We start from the raw sequence: 21,580 nt of genomic DNA on the forward strand, positions 1-21,580 counted from the left end.
GCTACACAGAGCCTCCCTCTGAGCAGCAGCAGCTGGAGGCCAGGTGCTGTGCTATGCTATTTCAAATGGAAACACATGCCTATGTTTAGGCAATTGAATTGTCCCGTCACTGTCACCAATCCATTTCTTTCTTCCGCCCACTAAGCAATCTCCTCTCCTTAAGAAATTAAGAAATTCAGATGGCAAAAGCAATCTGCAGTCACTGCATCTATCTATAGTCTCAAAAGACAAATTCAAATATGTGGTACCATATCATTTAAGACTCCAAGCCAAACAAAATCAACAACCATTTTCATCTGACAGCATAAGCAGCAGAGCTACTTAGAGAATTGTTTCCATGTTCTCCCTGTCCTGAATGCTCTCCAAGCTCCTGCAATATTCTATTCTTTTCCTCAGGCCAGCAAACAGTTTCATGCAACTGTGTTGTGACCCAGATTAGAAAATTTATCTGGGTTAAAAAACTAACCTAGCTAAAAACCCACAAAGCCTTCAGGATTAAAAAAACTCACTCCAGCTCAGAGGTTCACTCAAGTTGACTACGTGGCTGCAGGAACTCTTATGCCACCACCAAAGAGGGGTGACACTGGCAGGCAAATAAATGGTTAGAGGACAATTGGAAGAGCGCCTTATGGTGGAACTGCAGCACACTGGACTGTGAAGCATCAGTTAAACAAATTCTTGTCCTGTAAAAAGGCAGAGATCCAGGAGCTCCCCTGCTCCCTGGCTGCCGTAGGTAAACTTCCCCCCAGCTGCCACAGCACCTGATTCAATCAATGTACAGTTGCACAGAGGAGTTTATTACTTTATCGAGTTTATAACTCGATAAAAGCTTCTTCTGCTTTTTGGTAATAGAAACCTACTTTTTGACTAGACTAATCAATTAACCCTGCAGCAATGCAATTTCTTGATTACAGCAAAGGTAGGGTTGAGAAGGATGAAGAACAGAACTGCATTTTGAGTCATTTAGATGCCTCGTTGCCTTGATGATAATGTCCAACAAACCCTTTGGACTAATTTTTTCTTCGGTAACTCTACTACCTTCTTCAGATGATGCTTACTTCTTCTTCTGATGACAAGGCATCATGGCTGAGTAATACACAATATTCACATTTTTCCCTATCATGTGCCCTCGCACTCACACTGACATAGAGCAGAAACCCAACACTAATGTACTAACTGACATGAAAAATTTCCACTGCAGTTTTGCAGATTTAGCATGGTGAAGTTCTCAACGAAGAACAATTCATTCAGGGAGATTTATTTCAATTTAACACCTCCCACCAAATGACTTATTTAACAATACAATAATGTTATCATACCTCCATTTTCCTGCCTTCAAACAACCTCTCCCAGAGATAAAGATCAACAATTTTTACATGTTGAATTTCTTTAAAATATGTCAAGATGCATATCTCTAGATATAAGTATTATATGACAAGACTGATTAAGTAAGAAACATTTATTAGAATAAACTAAGCTCCGTTCTATATGTAATACAAAATCTGAAAAAGTAGCACAAGCTGTCAGAGGTTAACAAATTCAATCTTTTGTACCGATTCTCAGTTAGTACTTGTGTTATCAGAAGGTCTTTCATGGATACTCAAGGAGAGCTGTACAGGCCACAAAAGCCTGCAGATCCTTTGCTGTTTTTAGCATGTTTTCTGGTGTGATTTTCTCTCTTAAAGATAAAAGGCAAGGCAGACCTCTTACTGAGATGTTGCCACAGATATTGAGAAAAATACACTAAGCATACTCTGGAATATCACAGATATTTTTGAACAAACTTTCCTCTGCATAATAAACATGAAAGAGCACAGAGACTACACTTGTTACCTGAATATTCTGACATGAGTTGTATAAAAGGGATATTTTGTGACCAGAACATTAACCCTTTCCTTATGGAAATTAAGACATACCATCTTCTCCAAAAATGGCTTTATTTTGAATGAAGCCAAATAAATCTATGATGTGTATAAATGCAGCATAAAACAAACAATGATGACTCTGGGTGAAATTTAAGCTTACATTTTGCAGTTTTCTTTAAGAACTAGACTAGTAAAGTTCTTCAGCTGTAATACATGGACTAGGAGACATTCACTTCCACTGTCATGCCTGGAAAATAAATTTTCTGTGTTAGTCACCAATCATTGATAATTTGCATAAATAAAGATGAAGACTAAACAGATTTAAAGAATGTAAAAGCACATTTTGTTAAAGAAATTTCTTGCACAAGTCAGTTTCAGTCAAGAGCGTTAGCTACAGTAACAAAGTTAATAGAACTAAGTGAACTAAATATTATTCAGCTTGAAATTAACAAGTTCAAGAAATTATCAAGAGGCCTTAATATGCCTCTTGACAGCAAACAGGTTTTAACAAAGCAAAGTCATTCTTAACTTTAAACAGTTACACCATTTGCATTTGTGTGTGTGCATGTGTAACAACATATCAGTTAAATTAGACAAATCCATCTGCATTATTTGGATGGGCTATTGAAAACACATTTTAAAATTCTACTCTTTCACATCAGTACAAATTTTAAAATGCCACTAACAAACCTGGTTGATATTTTAAAAACTTCCAGTCTTAGGAATTCGTTTCCAAGGGGCAGAAAGGATTCTGGAGGGCTAAGATATGATACCCTGTCTTATATGACAACAGTCTGCCCTTCCCCAGGCTACTTCCACTACCAACAAGAGCATGCCATAGGCACGGGATTTCAAAGATGTATTGTACAGCTGGGACTGTACTGTATTTGTGTCTCTTCACCTGTGATTTTCCTAAGGTAATATTCCTTTATCTGGCATAAAAAGGTCTCACTTACAGAGACATATCCCTGTACCCATACCCACATTAATGGCCCAGACAATGAAAAGAAATGCTACTGAAAGAAGTAATGAAGGCCCTTCTAACAGTCAGCACTGAAAGGACACTGCATGAACTTTGATTAAACCATATCCCCAACATAAAGTGGCACATGACTGACTAATCTGTACAACCACTGAGCTTTAGCTGCCAGTTCAGAAACTTCTTAAAAACTTCCACCATGATTTAGTTTATTAAAAAGCTAAAAATCATAAGCAAGAAAAGTAGTGAGCAATTCCTGTAGAGTTGACAGGGAGAAAGAGGAGTAACTACTCACAGAAATCCAACATGTATTTGTGGCTCTTCATTACTGGCAGTATCACCATAAACAGGCTCTTCCAGGTCTTCATTCCTGCAGGAACAGAAAGTACTGTAAACTACACAGTGACCACAGCTGCTAAATGATGAACTAGCATTTATTTTGTGATTTGTGGATGTAAGCAATTATTTAGCAATACAGGAGGGACTGGTAATGTAGAAGGAATTGAGACATCTATATAAAAACATACAGTAGTAGTAATTCACAATTGTAAAAATTAAGGTTTTAGAATTAGTCTTTCAAAATATTAAGGTTCTTTTAGTATTTTTTTTGTCTTCCATTTGTCTTTAGCATCCTCCAAAACTTATTTTCTTCCTAGTTACTTCTCCCTGTGTTAAAACAGTTATATTAAGTAACATGTCTTTCTACATCCTTCAATCACTTGGTCAATCTATATGGTTTTTGGCTTTTGACTGTTTGTAAATTTCTACCTTGACGTTATACTTTTATTACATGATACTCAGAATTGTAAGTCACACTCTATAATTTTATTTTGTTACAGATGGTTGAAATAAAATTACTCATTTATGACTAACAGGATGAGAAAACTATCTTTCAAGGGAGATAAGATGTTAAAATGTCAGAAAGAAAAAAGCAAAAGCGACTTGGCACTTGAAGATGACAATGGACTGCATGTAAAAAGCTTCTTTCCTTTAAAACATGCCATCCAGTAGTTTTATGTTACTAATAAGTAGCAATTTTGAAAGCCTACACATAAATTCACAACTAAGTCTCTTGGGCTGTGTGGCAGAACAGGAATATTTCCAGCTTACTATGCATTTATACACCTGACCTTTTGCTTAAAGCTTCAAACACGCCACTGTCACTAGCCAGTGAATGATCTGAGAGACATGCTGAAACTCGCCTGGCTCTCCTCTCCGATCTTCTGCCGCTGTCTCCGCGCAGAGTTACAGCTGCCATGGAAAAAAAAGGGACAACAACATCAGCTCAAGGCAATTCTTCAAAATTAAACAAGAAACATGTATGGTATCAAAACTAGCAGCAAAACAGCACAAATGCAGTTCACTGATTTTTTTTCTTCTAACTTTAAGTTAAAAGCCTAGAATAGGATTGACTAGAGATTTTCTGTGGGAGAATTAAGGAAGGAAGTTTGTGGCTAATTGCTCTGTGACAAGACTAAGTATAAACCAATTGTATTGTTACTAAATGTTTTTCTGGTAGAGTAATTCCTTCCTAAAGGAAGACTTACATTAATTCACATATGTACACATGATATCCTAAGCTTTTCAGATTTACCTAGTGAATATACAATAGGTTGAAAACAAACACAGAGACTAATTCTTTTTTAAAGTTATCTGATAATACAATGTGAGGTTTTGTTCTCATTTGTTTCCTAATACAAAGTCTCAAAGCATACTGTTTATACCATCACATAATAGCAGCTTTTATTTACAGTCTGAGAGGCATTATCAAAAAGAACCAGTGTTTTCCAGTTCACTCAGACCACTGTTTTTTTTCAAATTCTTGGTGAATTACTTTGAAAAATGACTGGGGGAAGGAGGTAGCAACGTTCAACCTTTTTTGCCACTCTTCCCTGAATCACCAGCCACACAATAAACAGCAACTCAGCAATAACTTTCATGTTTTAAGTGTACCAACAAAATTATGTTATACACTGGGTTTTGCACAGGCAAGTAGGCATAGCAGCTACCGATCCTTTAAAGTATGTGCACAAGCAGTAACATTCAAGAACTGCATAGAAAAGGCTTCAACACTTTAACAATATCTCCTAACTTGAGGTTGTTTTCCTTTGAGTCCTAGAGAAAACCACTAAACAGACTTATGAAGTGCAGTTTCTTCACTGTGCAGAGAAGAACTTTTACCCTCTTTTGCTTAAGGTTCAATGACTGTCCTCAAAGCAGGAAAGCAGTGGTAAAGAGATGGCACTTCAAAAGTGGAGAAAGCATTTTATTTGCTTCTGCTCATGCTTACAAACTTAAGATAGCATGGAAGCATTGACAGTTCCAGCAGAGTGACAGTAGCACAATGCATGGGAGACAAGCATCAGCTGACGTTTACAGCTTACAGCCCCAACAAGGGATGAAGCATATCCTACTCAAAATAACAACTTGTTAAGTGCCTCTGTTGCACATTATCATGAGCCACCCCCCTGCATGGCGACCACCTCACCTCCCACCCAAGCACCACCAGGACAGGAGAACTTGATAAAACTCTTGCAGATCAACACAACCACGCTGCTGCTATCAACAGAAGGCTCTGGCTAAGGTCAGCTTTAATCCACTGTGGAACTGGCAAAGAAGGTGCACCAAACCCAGCAGGTTCTGTGCCAGCCCAAGATACATTCCTGTTACCAGGTCACTAACAGCAGCATGTTACCAAAGGTGTTACAAAAATCACCCAGTCCTCTTTGGAGCTAAAACTCCTATATATCAGCAGAGCCAGGTCTCTGTCCTTGGATTCATAAGTAGCCTTATGGACCTCTCCTCCAAATTCAATGAAGGATTTAGTCACCTTTAGTCACTATTCAGGAAATTTATTTGCTGGCTAGGAACAGCCCAACCTGTACTTGTCTCTGCACCCAGGGAAAGAACCACCACTCCTCCCCATCCCACCCTTCTTGTACATCCTGTACATATTGTGCAGTGCTACTCATGACATCCTCACCACAAATGAGAGCCAAGTTCAAGTGAGCACACAGAAAGCAAAAACTGTATTTGAACCACGCTCTCCTCTTTATCACTTGTACAGAAGGGGTGGTTTTGTGGGTTGTTTGCTTGGTTGGGTTTTTTTTCTTTTTTTTTTTTTTTTTCCAAGGACTTTTGATTTGGTAAGCCTACCTCACTGTCTGGTATTTATGAAGTATATTCTGTCACTGGTATTTATGAAGAATCATAAGAATCATGAAGCACTAGCAATCTGTAGAGGCATCTACATATTAAAGTTTCTCCAAAATTTTACATCACTGGAAAGAGGTTGAACTCCACAAAAGGTTTGGTTTTTTTTAAAGTGCTTCTATAATTTCTGTACTAATTTCAACAAGTTATACTACAACAACTTCTTTTTGCAAATAAGCCCTTGGCTCACTCCCTACATGAACACTTCATATAAACGTAGCAAGGAAAGATCATCTGGACTCTGTCCTTGGGAGGCTCATGTTCCCAGTTTGGCTGGAAGGTCTCAAGCACCAATACAATAAAATGAAAAGCTGACACATTACAACAATGTTGCAACTTGACAGGGATTTGCTCACTGTCTGCAGGCCACAGAAGCATTCAATAACCTCTGGACAATCACAACAACTTTGGGAGAGATGCAAACACTAGAATACAGAATATCCCCTTGACATAGTGGGGGGGAGAGCATAAAAAATCAGCAGGAAAAATTGGTCAAAATCAAAGACACACCAAATTTTGGTTTAAGATAAAAGTTTAACACAGACTTTGCAATGCTGGAAGCTAAGGAACTGTTTAAAAATTAGATTTCTAAGACAGACCGTTACCTTACATTTTCTTATTTAAATAACAAAATCAGGTTTTTTTTCCAGAACTACTGGGTGCCAAAGCTTGATAAATATAGGACAGCCCTGAATGAAAGAACATTCTCATTATCATTAGTTGAAAAAGTGAACTCCAAAGCAAATTTTGCTGTCCAAACTTTCATTTGCTAAGAAATCAAATAAATAAATCTAAAGCATGTTTCACAAGCTTAGGTGACTAGAAATATTGCATGTCAGCTCAAAATGCACTAATAAAAGAGTAGAACACTCTCATAAAAACTAATCTGAGACAAAACCAGACCTTACCTACCACAAGGCTGTGAGACATTACTATTATATAACAAAGCTGAAGGTCAAATAACACTTTCCCCAGGAATTTAACTACAGCTGTGAATGTGTTGTTTAGTTGACATAGCAAGAAAATTAAGTATGCCATAATGATTAAACAGATACAGCAAAATATCAAACAAAACCAAATGTAGCAGAATCTCCCAATTCTTCTCATGCAACTCCAAAAAAAACCCAAAACAAAACAACCCACCCCAAAAGAAAACAACCAACACATCACACAGAAAAACACACAATAAGAAATTTCAGGTTCACTTACAGTAAATTTTTCTGTTGTGCCGCATGAGAAACAAGACAAAATCATACAGTGACCAATCACCCTTTAGATCTCTGACAATATTTTATAAACAAGATATTATTTAGGCATTTAAAGAAATTTAGCATTTGAAAGATTTGGTATATAGAAGAGATAGTGAAGATATTCAAGCCTATTATTTTATTAACACGTTTCCTCCCACTCACAGCTTTATAAATGTGATGGATTTAACTTTTCAAGCATATTCCCTCCCTTGACACATGAAAACTTATGAAAACATGAAAACAATGTGACCCTGTGACAGATGCAGAACAATAAAACAGCATATGAGCAACTGAACATCAAAATTGCAGTTCCCGAAGAGCCCCTTGAACCTGCTCAAGTGCTGCATCAGTGCAAAGTTCATGCAGTTTATTCAGTGCCAACCCTCCCAGCCCCCATTATTTGCAAATTACCAAAATTACCTCATGCTTTGCCTAGAGAAGGAGCAAAGGTTTGTGGGAGCCAAGACCTCCTGTTTTTGCAGCACAGCATTCTGCTGCCAGGCCATCGGGTGGCAGCAGCAGGGTACACTGCATGGTACCCCGCAGAAAGCCAAAACCCCAGCATCTGCCAGCTCCCAGCTCTGGCATGCAGCCTGGATGCGCCATCCAATTCTTCCAGGAAAAGAGTACAAAACCAAAATACTTTCAAAACTTCCAACTGCTACTTGCAAACAACTGCATTACAATTCCAAACCACCAGCTAGTGAGTGTGGAACTCAAACCAGGCAAAAATCAGCAACGTTAATTTTTTTTAAGTAATTGTTTCCAAATGCAAATAGCAAAAATAAAAAAGCCTCAAAAGAAGGCAGCCTGGCTACCTTTTAACCACACACTCTTCCTCAAAAAACAACACAAAATACTCCATTGTACATAGAGAAAAGCTGTAACCTCTGGGCTAGGAGCTGGACACCCCAGTACTAACAGCAGGTTATGCAGAGAAGTTTTCAGACAAATGTGAAATGTGTAGAAACAGAAGCAGAGAACTGAGAAAAGGAAAATCAAAGCAGGAAGCTGCCTTCCATCCTGTATTGCTGCCTAGGCCCTTACACTAGGCCTCCACTTCTAGGAAACAAACACATACGAGCTATAAATGAACTATGTAGATACTTTCACTTACCACAATGGGTGAAGACATGCTGTGGTCTGATTTGAGGTTTAAAGAAAGCCTCAGGAAGCCTCTTCACAGCACTAATTTAAGCACAAGTTTTCATGCTGGTCTCTGGAATTCTGTTTATTTTGGTCTGAAAGCTACAGTATGGGCACTAGAAATGTTTACAGCTAGTAAAAGTAAATTCTGCTGCAGTATCTTCTGGCAGTGCTAGCTGCATTAAGGAAAGTAGGTAAGTCTAGACTCAAATGCTTTTGAACAATACAGGCTTTTTAGCACTGTGGCAATGTTTTCTTTTTTAAAATGAAAACCTGAAAGGTTTTCTGTAAATACCATCAATGTTCCTTTGTATTATCACTTGCCAAGTAAGATTTTGGTAGGATAATATGATCCAGTCTCTGGTTATAGCTCATATTATTCCTGACATCATGAGTCCCGAATGCAACATTCTACACAACGCTAACACAGAATTCTGGATATAGAAATGAGATGGGACTCACAACATTTAATATTAAACTAAACCCTAAAAGCCTTTTCCTACTAGTGTGGTATTATTAAAAAAGTGAGCAAGTCAACACACAAAAATGTTATCACGATTATCTTTTTCATATTAAGAGGAGTTCATTTGGTTGGGGTCAAAACAGGAAAATAAATTTGTCATGTGCCTGTATGCTCAGACTTTTAATTTTGTTTCATTTTTTCAGAAGTTTTCTGTTTCCTCTTTTGATTTCTCGAATTTATGTTTCTCAACTGCAGTGCTTTCAGAAGCTTCTGCCAAGGCAAGCTAAAGCAAGTCCCTCAATTTGACAGTCCAGCAGGAAAGGAAAACTCAACAGTGCATGTGCTGTGCTAGCTGCACCCATCACCCCTCTGCAATCAGAGCACACACGGGTGCTCAGAAACAACCAGCCAAGATGCACATCTCACACATCCCCTACCAAAGATGGTCCTCTGCTGATGAAGCACCTACTCATGAGTGCACTGGGCATTCATTACAGCCATGCCATGGTGGCTTCTGCTCCTCACAGAACTTGGACAAGGGAACCTGGGCTGGAGTATGTACAAGCTCAGCATGTAGTCAGCCAGCCTTCAAGGGCAGTCAGAAGCATCACCTCATGTTTTGTGTTTGGGGGTTTTTTTGCAGGGGACAGTTGTTGGTTATTTCCTATCTCTCCTGGGTTTGTGTTACTTTCCACTATCAGAATAAAGGCAACATCAGCACAGCTGGGGGCCTCAGAAGTAACTAAACCATACTTTTTCTTAATAATACTTTACTCATTCTTGCTAGGTCCTTGAAAGGCTACACTCCAATGAAAGTATATATTCCATTCCCTGTCTTCCAGTCAATTCACTGCTGTTCTAAGATCTATTGACGAGGACTTCTCTATTCTTGCACCTCTTTGCCCTAAAACTAGAATTTGGGTTTGGGGAATTCGTCTGTGTTTTGGTCAGGCTTTTAACAGGTAAAGCCATGCAATTTTTACCTGATGGTAGTAAAATAAGCCTAACTCAGGAACAATCTCTACTGTGCTGGCATGCTTAGGTCTGTGTGACATTTTCTAAGACAAAATAATAACATCCATAAACTCACCTCCACCAGTTTGGACAGCAGTCAGGTGTGGTCCCATTTCTCGCAGCCCTTCATTGTCCAGAGGGTAAGCAGACGTCTGAGATGAGCTCGTGCCTTGTGCATCATCATCACCCAAAGCTGTGGTCTGAGCCCTGAGCATTTCCAGGGCTCCTATGCCTGCAATCTCCTCAAACCCCTCTGACATCTGAGCCAATGGAGAATCTCGTGATGCAGAGAGAAACGGGGTGTCCAGAGGCGAGCTTGGAGGAGACAACGATGACAAGGAGGACCGCGAGGACAGCGACGCCAGGGACTGCGGCGTGTCCAGAGACCTGCGCTGCTTGTTGAAATTGGGGTGTGCGATGGGATCGGCATAGGGCACGTCCTTGGTCAGAGCCTCGAAGGGAATGATGTCAAAGCGCAAGTGCTGCCCGTAGTCTGCAACGCTGTCTGACTTCTCGTACTGGGGAAGGCCATAGATGTCCGTGAAGCTGACTGAGCTGAGGGAGCCTCTGCTGGAGGCCAAGGATCCTCGACTGGAAGCCAGGGATCCCCTGCTGCTGCCAGAGGACATGGTGAGGGTGCTAGCTGACAGACTATGGCATGCAAAGAAAGAGAAAACACAAAAATGTCCTTTCAAATATAATCAGAACTACCAATGCAGACATTAAAACACTAATCCAGATTACACAAGCAATTTTAAATGTATTCAGTATGGTGACATGGAAAGGATGATTTGGCATTTTAAAGTCTAGCTCATGTCTCTAGCCCTGGTCTCAAGCACAGCCATGACTAGAGCAGTACATGTGACAGATCAGGGCTAAGTGCCTGAAGACAACAGTCCAACAACATCCAAGAGTAGGATGAGCCTATTTTCATCCCACATGTAAACAGTTGTGATTTGGCAGAAAAGAGGCCAGAGTAGGCTCTAGCTCAGCAAACTCAATGTGAAGCCAGGAAGGATCAATGACCATGATCCAGTTCAAATTTACATTATTGATTGGTCATAAACAATCCAGGGAGAAGAAGTGCAAAGGGATTTGCAAAGTCCTAACAAATTGCTGTGTAAGTCTCACTCTCACAGGTTTTTCCAATGCAAAATAAAAAGACTTTAGGATGAATCCTATTCCACTTCCTCTTACCATTCTCAGTTAAGTGGGAGAAGAATATTAGTGCCAGAAAGAGAGATGAAGTGAGACAGGAACTCAGCAGGAACTGAGCTTTTGATGCTGCTGTGGTGTTAAACTGAGGAATTCCCAAGAGCTGCATCTCAAAAGGCAGCTGTGAGTGTGAATATGCAAAACATTCTGAACTGTGTGGGTCTTAACACATTCTCATATTTAAATAGCAAAATTTTGTCATCTTACCAGGCATCAAAACCCCCTACCTCTGAAGGTATCAGAATACTTAGAAGGTATCAGAGAACTTAAAAGAATGGTATCTACCCATACTGAAACTGTAACAATATTACAACAGATTTTAAGAACTTATCTCCTTTTCAGAAAGCAAGGTAACATATAAAATTCCCAGCTACACTTAATGACGTACCCCAAATAGCCATTACTATTACTATTTATAAAATTCCATTCAAATCATCACATTCCACAGAGCAAAGTGTATAAATGTAGTGAAAAGTTAATTTACTTGGCATACATACACAGAAGTATAAAATATAAACTTCATACATTATTAATATTCTTCTCTGCTGTAGTTCCCTCAAAACCTGCTGGTTTTACATAACTTACCTTTTTAACTGGGAGTGTAAATATGAGGTTAAACGTGTAGCTTCTTCTAGTTGCATAAGCAAACAATTTCTCTTCTCCTGTAACAGTATCCTATAATTAAACACATACATATTACTATTTTCTTCATAACAGTAGTGTTCAAAAAGTGCTAGAAACTTCCCAAGTGTGGAAAAACATCAATGTATTGAGGTTTGGAATACTGAAAAAAAGTTACACTGTTTAATGAAAAGTTTTAACTTATGCTCTCATATGCAACGATGGTAATTCCAGCAAGAACACAAGAACGAAGACTCCAGGAGAATTCACAGACAAGAAAAGTAACTGAATCATAATGTAAGAGTCATGATGCTGAAAAATACATTAAAGCAATTAGTTGTCATAAGAAGTCCTAGGTAAAAATATCAGACTCTACAAGACTATTTTTCTTCTCTTGCCATCCACCTGATTCTGCTATTAAAATACTGTGCCCTTCCACCTTGTCGCAAAAAAAAAAATATTCCAAGACAATTAGTGTAAAATTTCAAAGATAAAAAGAAAATTTTTGAAGGACTTCTGTTAAGCATAACCACCTATGTCAAATCTAAGCTTTTGTTCCATGTGTTTCAGGTGCATTTATTTATCATTATATTTAAGCAGTCAGTACAGCATCTTAACTACAACGTTATGAGAAAAATCTCAAGCTGCAACTTATTTTTTACCCATTCTAATAACAAGCAGCTGAATTAGTCAGTACCACTATCACAATACAAATGGGATGTAACTTTAATGCCATCAATCTCACGATCTCACACACCTAAAAGATATCTTAAATTCAGTATTCTGACATTACTAGAATTTCAAATAATAGATTTTATCTACCATCTACTCTTTTTCTGGACCTAGGATTATATTCCTGATGTTTTGTTTTTCCCAGTCCAACCACTGAACTTCAAGATAATATCAGCAGTAGTATTCTGGTTTGTGTTGTACATTTTATATGTCCAGGAAAGTTACAGCTCCAGCCCTACATCACAAGGTGGCTGGAAATGGAGATTCTGACAAACAGTTTGGAGAAAGCAGATCAAAGTTAATGGGCTGCCTCAGACCTTCCTCAGCTGCAAAGACAGCTGTTGGAATGCAACATGTTGATGAACAGGATTTAAAAATCAACAGAAAGGATTTTAAAATCAACATAAAACTGTTTTATCCAGTTCTTCTGGATAAAACAGCACCTCTCAAGCTTTTCTCCTCCCTTTGTGCACCCCAGGCCAGGTTAACTAGAGGCACAAGGAAGGCTGCAGCCCAGCTATGCAAACTTACACCATACAGGCACTGCATGCAGGAACCAAAAAGAAAAGGACAAATGTACACAAGAAACTAAACTGATTCGAAAGCTTGCAGGTGAAAGCAGAGATATTCACACCATCTACAGTAAAAAGCAAACTTAGGAACCTACAGTCCATAGTGATAAATGCTGAAGGGTAGGTACCTGTGCTAAAAGGTAAGAAATGCCTCCAACTAAGGCTGTCAGCCAATATTAACAAAAACAACACTATAAAAAAAAACAAAGAACAAAACCCTCTGTCATACAGATTTTAAGTTCATTCTGATCAGTGCATGACTCAGTGCCTTTAAAACTCAGTAACAGAAGTGTTAATTATTTAAGAAAGAAACACCTTCGTATTTCACAATTAGAACAAAGTGGAAATACAAAAGCAGAATTAGAAATATTTTTGGTTATTTCTGAGTCTAAAACAAAAAAACAAAATCAGGGCTACTAATAGTTAAGCTTTCCTCCAATTTGTCATAAAAAAGAGTGTCTATCAGTATTATTCTAACTTCTGCTCAACTTTCTGCTAGCATTTGAAATACCAAGTACCACAGTAGAATGCTGGTTTCCACAGCCATGGAAAAATAGCTTAGCCTTCTTGCCAACACAGTATGCACTACCTAACATGAGAGCTCAAAAACAACAAATAAAACTTACTACACGACAGAGTAAAGTGAACTCCCTTTTCTGTCAGTTTAAGCTGGAAAACGAATGTAATGATATGGCAAAAATTGCAAAATATATTACACTGACCTGTAGGCTGGCTGTGAATTTTCTATTTATTGCCTGAATTTGCTGTCTGAGGTAAGCATTTTCAAAGAAACTGAAGCTGTCAAAATCTGTACATGGAAAGCACTTTCAAATATTTTTAAAGTGTCTTAATTGTGTAAATATTAACCTTTACACAGATCACATTAAAGCTGGTTCTTGTAGGTTTTCCTGAAGTGTCAAGCTGAGGTTTTACCACTATTTATGAGAAGCAAGAACAAGCAGTTTCTTGCTTTCACTGGAAGCAGTCTATGGTAAAAAGAGATTAAGAGGTTTTGTCCTTTTCTATGGCTACAGGAAAAGCTAAGCAACTTTGAAATAAACACTGAGTTTCCACTAATATGTTTTTGGGTTGTTTATTTTATATATAACTTGATTTTTAAGTTTTCAAGAATGACTTTGCTTACTATGTTCTCTGTGGAATATGTTCCCACCACTGAGATTGCAAATGAAAAGGAAATGTATATAAAAGGCAGCAAAACCATAATCATTTAACTTTCTTGTTATAGGCCAGAAACTAAATATAGCAAAGAATCTTTGTTCTGATGCTTTTGGAGATGACTACTACTCCACTGCAAAGAACAGAAAAATCTTTCACTATCCAAGTACTGTCATTCAGGTCTCTATTATCAGACAGTATCACTCTGACCTATTCCAAGCATCTTTCAAGGTTCTATTCAGATTTCTTCTTTCTATTCAGAATTTTTAGATGAATGAAAGGAAAACAACCTAGTCGACATCCCTGCGACTCTGCTTTAGAAAAGTTCAAGACAGATAGAATTAAATAGTGACAGGAGTGGTCTTCTACTTTTTTGAAACTAATTTTTTTCCTAGCAACTTACTTTTTTTCTTAAACACAATGAAATTCCTTCCTTTTCCTTTTGAAGCTACCTACATAGATCTCACAATAGAGGAGAAAACAATTCAAGTTCCCAAACCTTTCAGTGGCCCCATGAGCAGATGTTGCTCGAGCTCGCTGAATTTCATCCTCCAAGCGTCTTTTTTCTTCCTCCAAACGTGCAATGTCTTCTGGGGATCGTCTCTGCTGACTGATGAGCTGAAGCTCCTGGAGAAGAGCCTCCTTCTCCTTGATGAGCTGAAGACGGTCCCTGTCTGCTTCAGCCATTCCTGGCCAGGATTCATTATCCAGCAAGGCCAGCTGCTGTTGTATATTCGAAACTCTTTAAAGGAGAATAAATATATTTCAAAATGCAGAAGAGAAGACAAAAGGAAATATATCAGAACGTGAAGCCTGTTAATGTCTGTGCCTTTTTTCTTATAGATATCAAACCAAGAGGGGCTTGGGAGGATTTAGAGGGGCTTGGGAGGATTCTTTCTGGGTTTTGAGGTGAGCTTGTTTTTGGAGGGTTGTCTTTGGTTGATAGGTTTTAGAAGTTCTTTAATTGTTTTGTGTATTTTTAAAACAGCAAACAACTGCAAGTGTTCCTACATGTGTAGATGTGCGAGAACTACAGTGTTTTTATCTACTGTATAGACAATATCTGTCTTCACACCGTTCTCATTTTGTAATAAATCAATTAATATTTTAGAGCTCGAGTTTACTGCCTGTACAGCTGATGAAGCTGAACATTTTCTTATTCATCCTTCTTCTACAGATCAGATCTTAAACTGGGATTTCAAAAGTGCAGTAAGAATTTGAAGAAGCTGAAGGTGAGACACTTAACTAGGGACAACAGGTCCATACAATCATGTCCCACCTCGTAGAGGAATGGTTCAAGGGGCCGAAAATATTAGGCTACCCTAAATAACAAATTTAAAAAATTTTAAAGCTGCCATTAAAACAGAAACATCAGCCTGGAAAAAAAGATTTACTGGTTACAAAATACAAGTGGCTTTACATGATTCTATCATAAAATATGCAATTAAATAAGTTAACTTGGGATTTTTTCTCTGGTACACTTTATAGTTAGACGTAGTTTCTTGCACCTCAACATGCTGTACCATTACATGAAACAACAGTTTTAAGAATAATTCCACAGCTGACATTTTAAGAAAATGTTCTTTTAAAAACAAATTTTGAACTCCTATCAGTATTACCAAGAACACTAAAGCTAGACATTTCATGAATGTTTCTTTTGGCATAAGAGGGAGAACACTTACTGTTAGGTATTTATGTTTGTCTTGCAATGACAATTTAGACACTTTAGAATTTAACAGCTAAAATTAGAGGTAAGAGAAAATCTAGCTTTCTGATTTTTGAACATTTGAAACTCAAGAACTGTACAACATTTATGCAGTTTACACCTCAGTTTTATCTTCTCTTTGTAATGGTAGCATTCAAACAAAGATCAGTACCTCTAGAAGATTACTACCCTTTAAATAAATAGGGCACATAATAAAACAAATAAATAAACAAATAAACAAAGGCACTTTGAAGTCAGCCATAAAAGTGGGATATAGCTCATTGGTTTTAATTAAAATAATCTTTTTCAAAAAATATCTGGTAAGAAAGAAAATTAATAACAAAAAAGCAAGGTAAAGGCACATAACACACAAACAGAAGATTCACAGTGTGTTAATGTATTATGAACAAAAGAAAAGGCATCGATATGACAAAGACAACGCTTCTCTCATCTGAAAACAAAAGCTCATGCAGTAAGGTTTATCTCCTACTGACATCTGGGAAGTATTTGGCCATCTTATTATTGGGGGAAGGGATTAAACTATCAATATAAGTAATTTTGCAGTGACTGCATCCATATATGAACAAGAATTTCACTGCAATTTCCCCACCCCCCTTAGAATTCATTTCAGCAAGTAAAGAAATTGGGTATTATGTCACATTTTTGTCTAAAGCAGAATACTTTATCAAGCCCTTCAATACCATTTCCTCCTCCTTGCATTAATAACAAACTTCCTGCCAATAGCTACTGAAGGCACTATTGTGGATCGATACATACAGTCTACATATTTCACGCTTCAGCTATTGTGTATGAATTCCAGATGCAGCTTCCTGAAGAGCACCTCGCCCCACTGACCAAATGTCAGGTCCAGGAAGAGCAAGCAAGGTCAGGATCCCTTCTCTCTCCTACCCAGGCTGCTCTGCTGTTAAATATTCAGTAAACACTCCTGAAGAACATAGAGCTTGATTTTCAGGTGTTCAGTGCCAAATGAAACAAATAAGGACTCAAGATCCTTTCAACAGAATCACAGAATTCCGGTACAATTGAGTTATCACAGCTTGGCAAGCAAGTGTGAATCACATGAGCCTGGACTATTTGATTGTGTTCATAAGCTTTTACACAGCTTGTAGACAAAAGAAGATGAGATTCATCTGAAGTCTCTGTGTTTCTTCATAAGACAGCAGAAGGACTGACCCTTTCCTGCATTTTAACACTCTCAATTGCTTTGCTAGTTATTTTTAGATTGCAGGGGGAGCTGATTAAGAAGCAGACCACAGGTACAAATGAACACTAATAAGGCAACAAGGAAGAGAGAAGTATGATCAGGGAAGAGAGCCCCCTCTGTCAGTGCTAGTGAATCAGTGATTCCACTTGTCTGTGGAGTAAAACACCACAAGAGGTTTTAATTTAGACTCTTGAGCTTGCTGAGAGCATGTAACTCCCTTTGTGTATGACATTCCAGCTTAAAGTTTGTTTTTTCCCTTCAATTTCTGTTATGGTTCCCTTCAATTCCTTTGAAAGTAGGAAGTTCTCATACAATAACTTAATTATACTGTTATTAAAGAAGGGAAAGTACTGCTGTGGACAAGGTTTGTATCACTGAAGAGTTCCAAAATCTGATTAGGTATTTACTTTGATTCCCTCGACACTCTTAGCTAGCTCTTTCAGCTAGCTCTTCTTGTTTCTACAGTTTTCCCTTTACACAAAAAGCAGGCACAAAAGACTATATAACACAGGAATCTGTTGAAGCACCAATAAGCCAGTTTTCTGCAACCTCTATTTCCTGCACATGAACTGAAGTTTTGGGGCAATTGTGTTGCTTGCTTTCCACTGGGGAATCCCTCTGTATGGTAAGTTGTTCCAAGAAGTTACCAGTGACAAACTTTTGAATATTTATCTCAGTGGATAGAAGACACCCCTAAGGCCTTTATGGTCTCCTTCACCCAAAATTAAAAAAAAAAAAAAAAAATCAGAGTAGTCATGTTTAGTTATTCTCAGAACTTAATAAAAAAGTCCTTTTAAGTATGTTCCATAACTGCAATCTCTCTCCTCAAACACAAACTTTTCTTCCAATCACAATAAATACATGAATAAGCCATTTCACTATGCTTGCCTATGCCAGACTTTATGCCTGTACTACACCAGCCATCCTCACTGCTGCTGTGTTAGAAGAAAATGGCTGTTGTCAAACTCAGTGCATATATTAACCTGCCTTAAAATATCCACTTAAATCAATGACTTGACATAGATTGCAACCTAAAGTGGAAAAAAAAAAAACTTAGGATCCTTAATGAAGCCTCTGTTTTTCAAACACATTTTTCCTTCCAAATGAGTACTTTAAAGATACTATTTCTTGACTGTAGTGACTGCAAAAGAGTGCTTTTATCTGGCCTAATGCCAGATACTGAGGTCCCTACTGATCCAGCCATTTAACATATTCCTGTGGAAAAAACTGTTAATTTTGAGCCATCAACATTCCAGGCATTTTGCCCATTCCCATCCTTGCATAACAAGTGCTGGGGAGCTTGCATTCCTCACTGGAGTAGGTGGTATCAAATGACTGGTTCCCTAGGTAAGCAGGCCAACTTGGTGCTTAATTCAGGTTTTAAAAATTTCTAATTGAGATGAACATAACAGTTCCTGTTAAGGGAGGGGCACAGATGGGATGACAAAGGTTTAACCTGGTGATGATCTTAAGCAAACACTGACTTGATATGGCACACTTGCCCTGAAAATGGCCATGCTTAGGTATCTAGAAGGATGTCTCACTCAAGACAATGCAGACACAGCATGAGGATGAAGATCAGTAGAGACACTAGTTTATTAGGCAAACTACATCATGAGAAAAAAAAGGCATGTATTTCCAAAATTTAATTAGACATAATTTAACAAAATTTAGTAGCAAGTCTGAATCATTATAGCTCTGCACAGCTCCTCTCCCCCTGACAAAACAGGGCAACCCTTCACTGAAAATACCTGGGGAACCTTAAAGATTTTGTTAATGTCCAGAAAATCACTTTCAAGCACTTTCAGCACTAATGAAGTCATATTGCTGAGCTCAAGAGGATATTTATTAAATAGAGCATAAGAAGGGAGTCAAAATCACTCATTGTGAGATGAGTGATTTACAATTACAATTTACCCCATGTTAGATTCTTACTCAGACTATAAACAAGACAGGCGTCTTGGGAAGGGAAATACTCTGAACCAATTCAAAGGTATTAACTCATGCTTGTAAAATGGACAAATTACGGGTATCCTATAGCTGGCACTTGTTCTTCAAACTTACCATGGTTTAAATTTTACAAGGAGAAGAAAGGAAACCCAACAATACTCCTCTACATTTAAAGGCCTAGGCTTTTGGCTGACATACCACAACACTCTAGAACTGAGACCTCTGTTATCTGTGGTATGAGAAGACCAAGGGGGATAAAATAAAGAAAATACTCTAGTTCCTATTTGAAAGAAAACAGTGGCTAGATCACATAAATTAGCCCTGCCTACTCTTTTCCCTAGGCTTATAATTGGACCCAGTTCTCTGACACTTCAGGAAACATCTCCCACATGCAATACCCAACGGAGGTGGCTTTGGGACTGAAGACACATAAGGAAGGGTGTAAGAACTTGGTAATTTCTGGTATTTACAGACCCTCTTGAGTGTGGATTATGATTTATATCCAAAGAGGGAAACTCTAGAAAAAGACAAAGAAAGAAATGGAAAGAACAAGAAGCTGGGGAACTCAGCCAAATGCTCATAAAATTTCTCCACTGTGTCTATTTTGGCTGTTCCTGCAAGTATGTGCCACTGCAGCTTTGGCACACAACGCAAGTATGGCTCTGTACAATACCCAGCCTTCCTGACAACCCAATTCATTCAATAACAACAAGGTCTTAAATTGGCTTAAGAAACTCATGAAACCATTAGAGTCCACGGGCATTTTGCAGATTTTACGAAAATTGCAAAAATCTGCCAAAAGCAAGTTTTCCCAAATGCTCAGGTGAAATAGTACAAAACTTTAAAGACATTCAAAAGCATGTCCAAGCTCCCTTTATAACCCGAAGAAAATATTTTATGTTAAAAAACCAACACTGGGAGATTTAGGTTTCGCTGAGCCAGGTATTTATGTGCTATCAAAAAAATTACTTCATCCTTAAATCAGATTTTCAGATTTGTTCAGCAGAATAAAGCATACAAATCCACTGAATTTCACTAGAGAATCAGTAATTAAACTTTGAAACCTGCCTATACAAAATAAATTTTAAAAGGAAACTACTTGACTATGTTATTGTATTAGTACTGGAATGTTGCTATCAATATCCAATCAACATGTACTTTGTCACTGTAAGCACAAATTGCTCTGACACACTTCTGCTTACGCTAGTGATTTTAAAGGTTGAAGTGAAATTTAATTTTCAGAATGAAACAAGTTTGCAACAAACTATACTGAACAGAAAGAAGTAACATCCTTAAAGACAACTGTAGAAATATTAAGCATATCTGAGGAAAAGGTTTTTTCAAGGCTAATATAAATCTCTTGACAGCCACTGCATGCCTCTATGAAATGAATGGAAAAATAACATCTTTGAATTCAAGTTCACAAAAGATACAAATAAATACTATCCAAACTAGGTAAGCTGGTTGAAGATGTTTGAATGTATTTTTAGTTCATTAAAGTTAGCTACCATCAGACTGGACTATTAAAATAAAAAACAAACAAACAAACCCCACAGCTAAAACTTTTGTTGCTTCTTATTGGAGGGATTTTTTTTCATCTACTGATTAACACACTTCACAAGATATGAGGTACTGCAGCAATGACATTTCATGAACATTTGCTAATATACTTCATGTAATCATTCTACTGAACTGCACAACCTAAGAGTTATCAAAGAAAAACAATTTGCTTTTGATTTCTCGTGCTATGAAGCAGTATATTCAGAAAAGTGCTGGAGGGCTACATTTTCCAGTGTGCAAATGCTTTCATGAGAGGTGGTCTCACTGAAATAGCAACTGAAACTAAAAACAGTATTTATCCAGGCAGCTTGGGGCTGTCTGTTCAAAAAGACTGTCCTCCCTCCCCCTCCTGCTTCTCTGGAGGGCCACACTGGCAGATCTGAGAGGAGAAATTTCATGGAAATAAGGTACAGTTTATTTAGAAATAATGGGAGAGGGGGAAGAGTACAGAGCGGAAGAAAAGTGATTGAGCCTCTTTTCAGCATGATTGGTGAGTTAAAAAGCAGAATTTACAAAACTCCTCCAAGAGCTTGGATCAGAAACAGGGGAGAGGATCTCTTCCCCAGCATGCTGGAAATGTCAGAACCCACAGTGTACAACATCTGAAATACCCATGGGAAAAATTAAATTGCAAATCATCCAACTTCCTTCCAGTGGGAAAGTGATGGAGGGGAAAAAAAGCTATGTGAATGTCTTAATTTATGCGAAGACCAAACCATTCAGCAGTCAGTGAGATTTTTGAAGGAGGAATTGAAATAAAACTATCCTTTATAAGGGAGGAAGGCTATTTTGGGAGTGCAAGCCAACGCTTCTGCAATCACTGAGTCTCATCTCCTGAATTTCTCAAGGCAGTTAACTCAAAAATCCCTGCATTTCCTTGCTTAAACTCCATAT

At 38.0% G+C, this 21,580-nt stretch overlaps 1 protein-coding gene across 3 annotated transcripts in view; it reads right to left on the reverse strand.

The window, feature by feature from the left end:
• The window catches only part of WWC3 (WWC family member 3), a 100,591-nt gene that overhangs the window by 13,812 nt on the left and 65,199 nt on the right, over positions 1–21,580 (reverse strand). For 2 of the 3 annotated variants that reach the window (XM_084227184.1, XM_084227182.1), the window contains exons 9-14: positions 14,746–14,988; positions 11,731–11,820; positions 10,007–10,581; positions 3,975–4,095; positions 3,140–3,214; positions 2,026–2,112 (exon numbers count right to left, since the gene is read on the reverse strand). In XM_084227184.1, coding sequence (XP_084083310.1) covers positions 2,026–2,112; positions 3,140–3,214; positions 3,975–4,095; positions 10,007–10,581; positions 11,731–11,820; positions 14,746–14,988 — 1,191 coding nt within the window. The remainder of the gene's footprint in view (positions 1–2,025; positions 2,113–3,139; positions 3,215–3,974; positions 4,096–10,006; positions 10,582–11,730; positions 11,821–14,745; positions 14,989–21,580) is intronic. The other variant, XM_084227183.1, reaches the window with a different exon arrangement.

This window comes from Fringilla coelebs (genome assembly GCF_963513975.1).
Source record: "Fringilla coelebs genome assembly, chromosome: 2".
Classification (NCBI taxonomy): Eukaryota; Metazoa; Chordata; class Aves; order Passeriformes; family Fringillidae; genus Fringilla; species Fringilla coelebs.